At 45.5% G+C, this 8884-nt stretch overlaps 1 protein-coding gene across 2 annotated transcripts; it reads right to left on the bottom strand.

The window, feature by feature from the left end:
- Nucleotides 1–41: 41 nt before the first annotated feature.
- Nucleotides 42–4760, bottom strand: MRPL18 (mitochondrial ribosomal protein L18). 2 transcript variants are annotated; one of them, XM_074948712.1, is made up of 4 exons: nt 4582–4760; nt 3021–3204; nt 1541–1775; nt 42–522 (listed from the first exon to the last, which is right to left on the bottom strand). In XM_074948712.1, exons 1-4 carry the CDS (start codon nt 4646–4648, stop codon nt 478–480), a joined length of 531 nt encoding a protein of 176 aa, XP_074804813.1. In that variant the 5' UTR covers nt 4649–4760; the 3' UTR covers nt 42–477. The 2 variants fall into 2 exon arrangements, with proteins under 2 accessions (XP_074804813.1, XP_074804811.1); XM_074948710.1 differs by having other exon boundaries at nt 67–502.
- Between the last annotated feature and the right edge of the window lie 4124 nt (nt 4761–8884).

Here is an 8884-nt window from a genome sequence, read left to right as displayed (position 1 = left end):
CAGATTAGAAAGAAAGTGCAACTTTTTTTTTTTTAATTTTATTTAAACAAAGTGACTAATTAACCATTGAAAAATATACCAACAGATGTGGTAAATTCTCCATTAGTTGAAGTTTATATCAAGACTGGATGTCTACAAATCTAGACTTGATCTAGCTCAACCGCAAGATATGGGCTTGAAGGAGTAGTTACTGGGTGAAATTGTGGCCTGATTAGATCATCATAATGATTTTTTTCTGGCCACAAAATCTTTGAACAAGTTAGAGTTGAAGTCAACAAAAAGAAAAAAATCAGCATCACTTATTTAGTATAATAAATTGCTATGCTCCACACTGTCCCAGCTCTGGGCCTGAATTGCTTCTTTGCCCATTCCTGTATGAGAGCAGTTGTTTGACAGTCCGTTATAAGAAATTTCACCCACAATCTTCATCTTATTGATAGATTCTTCGAGGCTCACCCACGACAACACCACCATCTGTCACAGCTTTTTGGAATCGCTGGATCTGGTTTTAAAGGGAAACAGCTGTAAAATATGAAGGTTTAAAGTAGTTTTCATTCCCCCCATCATCCCATCACCAATTAAATCTGCTATACTGGAATAACAGGGGTCCTATAAATTAGTTTTGAGATGCAAAGCCATGGAGGCCCCCTGAACTGCAATAGCAGAAGGTGTTGCTTGTCAGAGATAAGGTGCTCTGGTAGGATGTGGAAAAGGACCTAGGGGTGACAGTGGACGAGAAGCTGGATATGAGTCAACAGTGTGCCCTTGTTGCCAAGAAGGCCAATGGCATTTTGGGATGTATAAGTAGGGGCATAGCGAGCAGATCGAGGGATGTGATCGTTCCCCTCTATTCGACACTGGTGAGGCCTCATCTGGAGTACTGTGTCCAGTTTTGGGCCCCACACTACAAGAAGGATGTGGATAAATTGGAGAGAGTCCAGCGAAGGGCAACAAAAATGATTAGGGGACTGGAACACATGACTTATGAGGAGAGGCTGAGAGAATTGGGGATGTTTAGTCTGCGGAAAAGAAGAATGAGGCAGGATTTGATAGCTGCTTTCAACTACCTGAAAGGGGGTTCCAAAGAGGATGGCTCTAGACTGTTCTCAATGGTAGCAGATGACAGAACGAGGAGTAATGGTCTCAAGTTGCAATGGGGGAGGTTTAGATTGGATATTAGGAAAAACTTTTTCACTAAGAGGGTGGTGAAACACTGGAATGCGTTACCTAGGGAGGTGGTAGAATCTCCTTCCTTAGAGGTTTTTAAGGTCAGGCTTGACAAAGCCCTGGCTGGGATGATTTAACTGGGAATTGGTCCTGCTTTGAGCAGGGGGTTGGACTAGATGACCTTCTGGGGTCCCTTCCAACCCTGATATTCTATGATTCTATGATGTCCACATGGCTCTGAGCTGAAAGAAGAGGGGATTGTGTAGTCTTTCTTGGTTAAGGTACATTCTTTGAGCCACCCAAAGATCACTTTAGCGTTCAAGAGCAGTAAAATTTGTGTAAAGAAATCCAGTGCAAGGAGATGGACGCTTACCGAGTCACAGCGATATTCCCACGGGATAACAGCTTTAAAGGTCACAAAGTTGATTCCTGCTTCCAGACAGCGTTGTGCCACCACACGCCCAATATTTTCACATGCCGCCACTCCCTTGGGACTGTACAGATGTCTCTTTATGGCCCACTCACGGGTGGAGGCTGACACAATGACATTCCCACTGCAATGCTCAACATAGGCCTCCACATAGTGCTGTGTCCGCTCAAGCCGTAGTCTGGATGAGGGAAAAATAAATATCATGGAACATGAAAGCTAAATAGTGAAATGATTCATTATTCTGTGATTGTTATTTTAGATTGTGTCACACTGAAAGAAAGACAGCTTCAGTATTATGCAGCAAGGGAGATGTATGTTAGATAGGAGAAAAAGCTTTTAAACTATAAGGATAGCTAAACTCTAGAACAGGCTTCCAAAGGAGGTTGTGGAATTCCCATCATTGGCAGTTTTTAAGAACAGTTTAGACAAACACCTGTCAGGGATAATTTAGGTTTACTTGGTGCTGCCTCTGCACAGGGGACTGGACTTGATAACCTCGAGGCCAGCCCTACATTTCAGAGTTGTAAACAAATAATCGTAGAAAGCAAAACTTTTAGAAAAAAGTAATAAAGTTGATAAGTTACAATATATGTGACTATGGAATCATTTCTAAATTTTAAAAACAAGGAAAATAGTTAAGGACATCATAAATTTTATGTTGCTCACTTATAAAGTAGAAAGAAAAGCACTGCAATAACCTTAATGCTGACTCATGGATTTTTAAAAGTAATTGTTATCTAAATATTTTCTTTTAAGTGACACTATTAGAGGAGGTATCGGTGCCAGGATTCTGAACCTTTTTCTTTTTTTTGATATACCAGAGTACAGAAGCAAAAGACACTCTGAAGAGGTAACTAGAACCCTGAGTAAAACTTCTGAAACATGTTTTAAGGCTGCAAAAGTTATTGCTTGTTCAAAAGTTTGCAAGTTCTCTTTTTGTTTTCACTGTTATTTTCATTAATAGTTAATTTGTAAGTATTTTTTGTCCACTGACTTTTATAAGTGGAACCTTAAAGCAATAATTCCCACACAACAATATGTTTACTTATATTCAACTGAAGATTTCAGGCTATTCAGAAAACAAGATATTTCCCTGGAATTAAAGGCTCATTTACAACTCTTATTTCATTTGGAATCAACAGCAGAAAATTTTAACTTGCTATTATTTCTGTTTATTGGTACACTAAAACACTGTGGCCTCTGGTCTCAAGAGTGATTAGTGATTTTGGTTGCCCAACTTAAACATCTTTAAGGGCCCCGATTTTCAGACAGCAGATGCTCAGCACACTTTGTTTTCTGAATGGAGTGAAATCTTCAGTTGAATCTAAATAAAAATATTGTAGTGAGGGAGTTACAACTTAAAGGTTACATTCTAGATGTATTTTGTTACGCCTGCACTATTATTAACAGATTTCTGACTCACCTATGCCAATACTCTCTCTTGGGCCATGTTGTTTCCCAGCCCCGTTCCTTTCTTGCTAGTGCCAGCAACTCCAAGTTACGAGGATTTCGGTTGGTGAAATCTGGGGCAACAACTTCATTTTCCTTTGTGTCTACTTCACCCTCAGTGGTTCTGAAGCTGGCTACAGCAGATATGAAACGAAGCCCTTGGGGGAAATCAGGAAAAGAATGAACGAACTAGAATATACACAGAATACATGGATTGAGTCTACAAAGCCTGAAATGTAGAACTAGTGATCTGAAGATTTTGGGTAAAAATCTTAGTGGAATTGAACAGTTTTCCACCAAATGTGTGCGGAGTTGTAAGCTGAATGCAGAAGGCATACCACATTTCCACTTATGGTCTGCAAAAGTGAGCTGACAATTTTTCTGTGCCTATGCTTCTAACCCAAATGCATAAATGACAGAAAGATTCTCTCATAATTAAAAAGTTATTCTTAATGAAAATAAGTAATTGCACAGGCAACTGCCTAACTGAATAAAGACATCCTATACACCTCTGCCAACATAGCTGAAGCCTGATTTGCAATACTGACTTATAGCTGGACAGTTGTATGTGCAGACTGCAAATGCTCAATTCTGGATAATTTCATGATGCAGAAAAACTTCTAATAGAAACTGATCACTGTTTATAATGAACAGTGCCTTCCATTTTGAAGGGTCCAGTAAGGTTTATGTCCACAGATCACTTCATTATCCATTCATATTCAAGCCGCTCTGGGGTGAAGTAGCTGTTTAACAGTGCACAGCTGTGTAACAATGTTGGGCAGGAACCAAAAGTTAGAATATTCAGATAAGGACACAAGAGGCATTTAGGTAGGTCAATACTATCAGTGTTAACATTCCTTCTTCTAAAAATATGCCACTGGCATCTTCAGTAACCACATATGGGAAAGACCTTGGCATTCAGATACCACAGTAAGAATCTAGGAAAAGCTTCACCATGTAGGCAAATTATACTATTATGACCAGTTCCTGGGTGTCTTGCGCCTTCTTCTGAGGCACTTAGTTCTGGAGAGCATCAGAAACACAACCAATACCTAGATGAATAATTAGTTTGTGCATGGTGATTCTTGCATTCCCCTAAATGCCTAGGTACTAAAGGCAACACCTACAACAACCGAGTACGTACCCCCAGTACCTTCCTGGAGCACTGGGTTCGCCCTGACCCAGAGGAAAACTTGCCACCAACAGCCCTTCCTAAAGCACCCCTGTTTCCGTGAAAGCCTCCCTGCCAACGTGCTGGGTAGGCTCACTAAGCATGGGGTACGAGCAGTGCAAGAGGCTCAGTCCCAAGAACAAAAGCCTCGCGCCCACTCTCCAGGGGGCGCCCCTGGAGGCCTCCCGCCCGCCTGGCGGCCCAACGCGGGTTACCGGGACTAGCGCGTTGAGTGTGGGCGACACTTTATTTCGCTGCCTGCCCATGGCCAGCCCCGCGCGGGCAGGGTGAAGACACGGGTCGGAGGACCGCGGGGGAACCAGGGGCGGGTGAGGGCAATCGCGAGGAGCGGCGGAAAAATCACCTTTTCCGGCTCCCTGGAGTCTCCCGGCCGCGGCCCTCAGCACCAGGGCCCGGGTACTCAGCGCCATCGCGACCAGGCAGGAGTCACGGTGAAACGTCCCCCACGCTCACGGCCGCCCAGGACGCGCCATCTTTGCTGAACCGAGCGGCTCGGCTGCTCCGGAAGTAGACAACTAACTTCCGCCCTCACAGGCCTGGCGCCGCCACGGCTGCCTCCCTCGCGCAGCGGGGCGGAGCTAACAGAGGCGACAGTCAGTTCCGGCGAGGCGCAGGCTGCTCCCGTGCACAGCAGGTCCGAGGCAGGCGCCTTTCTGCGCAACCAATAACCCGTTTGCTCGGCACAGCGTTCCCGTCATGGGATCGGCTTTAGCCTTTGCAGTCTCTCAGCTCAGGTTCGTGGAGGCAGATGGTAAAGGCCAAAGCCCTGCCTAGGATTGCTCTGGATCACACCTTTATTACCTGGGCCAGAAATAAACTAAATCCCCCTAGGTTTCAGAGTAGCAGCCGTGTTAGTCTGTATTTGCAAAAAGAACAGGAGTACTTGTGGCACCTTAGAGACTAACCAATTTATTTGAGCATAAGCTTTCGTGAAAAGCTACAGAAAGCTTAAGTTCAAATAAATTAGTCTCTAAGGTGCCACAAGTACTCCTATTCTTTTTGTAAATCCCAATAGGATCAGTGGTCTCAGACCTTTTTACGCCCAAGATCACGTTTTGAATTTAAGGGCAACCCAGGATCTACCCTGAGACTTCATCCCACTCCCTCTGAGACCTCCCCCACCCTCACTTTCACCAGGTTGGGGCAGGGGTTCAGGAGGGGCTGCGGGCTCTGCGCTGAAAGGTTTGCAGTGTGGGAGTGAGCTCTGGGCTGAGCCTGGTGCAAGGGGTTAGGGTGTAGGAGGGGGTGCAAGCTCTGGAAGGGAGTTTGGGTGCAGGAGGGGGCTCCAGGTTGGGGCAATGTGTTGGGCTGCATGAGGGGGCTTGGGGTGCTGGTTCCCTGACAGGACTGTGGTGCAGGAAGGTATGGGGTGCTGGCTCTGGGAGGGGGCTCAGGGCTGGGGGTGCGGCCTCCTGCTAGGAAGCACTGACCTCAAACAGCTCCTGGTCCGTGGCACAGCGAGGCTGCTACTAAGGCAGGCTCCCCGCCTACCCTGGCACCACATAGCTCCTGGAAGGGACCTGGCTCTGCATGCTGCCCCTTTGCAAGCACCACCCCAGCAGCTCCCATTGCCACAGCTCCCTGTTCCTGGCCAGTGGGAGCTGCGGGGATGGTGCTTGTAGGCAGGAGCAGTGCATGGAGGGAGACCCCCGTGGCCACACTGGCCACTTCTGGGAGCAGCGTGGGGCCAGGGCAGGCAGGAAGCCTGCCTTAGCCACAGCCCTGCTTTTCCGCCAGATATCAACCAGTTGTTGACCATTGCTCTAGGAAAAGGGGAATAAGTGAAATTTCCTGAATCCCTGCCATTTCTCCAGTAAGGAACCATAGAATTATAGAATATCAGGGTTGGAAGGGACCTCAGGAGGTCATCTAGTCCAACCCCCTGCTCAAAGCAGGACCAATCCCCAACTAAATCATCCCAGCCAGGGCTTTGTCAAGCCTGACCTTAAAAATATCTAAGGAAGGAGATTCCACCATCTACCTTGGTAACGCATTCCAGTGTTTCACCACCCTCCTAGTGAAAAAGTTTTTCCTAATATCCAACCTAACCCTCCCTCACTGCAACTTGAGCCCATTACTCCTTGTTCTGTCATCAGCAACCACTGAGGACAGTCTAGATTCATCCTCTTTGGAACCCTCTTTCAGGTAGTTGAAAGCAGCTATCAAAGCCCCCCTCATTCTTCTCTTCTGCAGACTAAACAATCCCATCTATGCACAGGATGGGATGTCATCAAGAGCGTCTTTTATTTCCCCTTCCTTGCTAGTTAGGAGGAGGCTCATATTGAGTCAATTCGCTGAAAGGCTGGTTAGATACAATTTTAAAGTTACTTTTAATTTCTGATTTTTTTAAAATTTACATTTAAAAAAATTTAAGTCAAATTTGTATATACTTGTCACTAATTCTTTATTTCTCGTTTTTCATGAAATCTGTTTACAGCTATGCACTCTACAAGCATTAGCCTTACAGGCTAGCATTTAAGTCTTCTTATCCTATCTTTAAAAACGGAGCTAGAAATTACCTTAGCAGATGGAATATCTAAAATATATACAAGAGATATTTGGGGAAGACTGCATGATAGTGTTGATCAAGAAAATCTTACTGTAGATGAACAGAGTAGGGAGTGATGCTCCACCATACAGAACATTATTCTTGATTGCCTAATTTTTAAATATAAAGTACTCAATGAGAAATTCTATGTGGCCTTTGATAGAATCAAAAGCTATTTTGAAGTCTACAATCAGATAAAATTTCAGAACAGATTGATTCAAACTGGGATTTACCCAAGCACATTATGCCTTCTCAGCTCTCTGTGTGTGAGACCTCAACTAAGGCCAAAATTAGAAAAGGAAGACAAGATGACTCCACCAACATTTTCAGGAATTTCAAAGGGGATTAGATTAAGCAGAGATAACTGGCTCTTTTTGTTGTTATTTTTTATAGTACTAACATAAAATAAAAATTAAAGGCGCTTGTATTTTCCCTCCAAGAGTTAACTACCCTATTACTTTTTTTTAGTCCACCAGTGGTTTTAACTTTTTTTTCCATTTACAGACCCCTCAAAATTTCAGATGGAGGTGCAAACCCTTTTTAAAATCTTAGACATAGTCTGTAGACCCCCAGGAATCCATGTACCACAGGTTGAAAACCACTGTTCTATACTGATTTTAGTTTCCCCAAACACAAATGATTCCTAAAATATTTCCATGGTCACTACTAAGATCTTGATTTCATAGACAACAAAAACAAGGTAATGGTGGGTTTCAGAGTAACAGCTGTGTTAGTCTGTATTTGCAAAAAGAAAAGGAGTACTTGTGGCACCTTAGAGATTAACCAATTTATTTGAGCATAAGCTTTCGTGAGCTACAGCTCACTTCATGGGATGCATACTGTGGAAAGTTTAGAAGATCTTATTATATACACACAAAGCATGAAAAAATACCTCCTCCCACCCCACTCTCCTGCTGGTAATAGCTATGTATAGCTATTACCAGCAGAAAAGTGGGGTGGGAGGAGGTATTTTTTCATGCTTTGTGTGTATATAATAAGATCTTCTAAACTTTCCACAGTATGCATCCCATGAAGTGAGCTTTAGCTCACGAAAGCTTATGATCGAAGGTAATGGTGTTAAGCCCTTTGCTCACATTAGGTTTGTAGATGGTCACAAACTAGAAGAGATTTGGGGCCAGACTTTGCACTAACATGGAAAATAGATCATATTTCCCTGATGAAATCCAAAGCTGTTACACCAGTGTTCTCAGGTTGACCGAAATGCTGGGTAGCACTGTACATTTGGTTAACTCTGCAATTAGTTATCAAGCTAAAACAGTCTCATGGGGCTGTAGACTATAAACACTGAAAATCTGCGAAAACTGTACTGGATTACTTCTGAAGAAGATACTGGCTCTGCTCTACTCAACTCCAAGGTCACACCAAGCTCTAGGGAATTACCCCTACGCCCTACTGCCAAAATGCAAGACGATGTCGTCGTCTAGGTTTACGGCTACTAAAGCAGCCCCGCAGCTTCCTGCAATTAAAACCCCCCAAGCCTGGGGAGAACATTTGCGGTTTCCAGCGATCCCGGCGCTGGAGAAGGGGCGGGGATTGGAGGGACGACTCCGGCTTGAGACGGGCTGGCTGTCGGTGCGGCCCGGGCGGAACTGGGGTTCCCGCGGTCCGGGACCCGCTGCAGGAGGCCGCGGAGCTAGTTTGCGGCCTGTTTCCTCGGCGTCAGGCGAAGCCCAATGGAACACGCGGGACTGGGAGTGTCGGAGCACCCAGCACTAACCCCCAGGGGCTGCGCCCTGCTGGGCCGGCCCCGTGTGTGTGTCGTAGGAGGGTGGAGGTGCGCCTGACCCCGCCCAGAGACAGGCGCTGAAGCTCGCTCACGCCGTGCCGGGGCAGGTACCATCTCGGCAGCGGCTTCGCCCCTCTAAGGCGACGCTCCCTGCGCTGAAAATCCCTAGACCAGTCCTCCCCCACCCGTCCCGGAACCTCCTGGAAGGAGAAAAATAACCGTCTCTCCTAGCCCCGCCCCCTTACCCAACATGCAACGTGACTCAGGGGGAAACTCAGAGAGCAGAGGCGTTGCTAACCTCAGAATCCAATCACCACCTTCAATCTAGGCACCTTCTGGGCCGCATTGCAA

This window comes from Natator depressus, chromosome 3 (genome assembly GCF_965152275.1).
Source record: "Natator depressus isolate rNatDep1 chromosome 3, rNatDep2.hap1, whole genome shotgun sequence".
NCBI lineage: Eukaryota > Metazoa > Chordata > Testudines > Cheloniidae > Natator > Natator depressus.
This window is presented reverse-complemented; position numbering and strand designations above follow the sequence as displayed.

Bases quoted from the DNA above. Each gene is read 5' to 3' on its own strand.
- MRPL18 (XM_074948710.1), bottom strand. From the start codon at position 4,648: ATGGCGCTGAGTACCCGGGCCCTGGTGCTGAGGGCCGCGGCCGGGAGA. The intron at 3,205-4,581 runs GTGATTTTTCCG...ATTTCCCCCAAG, and splicing joins ACTCCAGGGAGCCGGAAAAG to GGCTTCGTTTCATATCTGCT. The intron at 503-1,540 runs GTAAGCGTCCAT...CTTTAAAACCAG, and splicing joins GGGAATATCGCTGTGACTCG to ATCCAGCGATTCCAAAAAGC.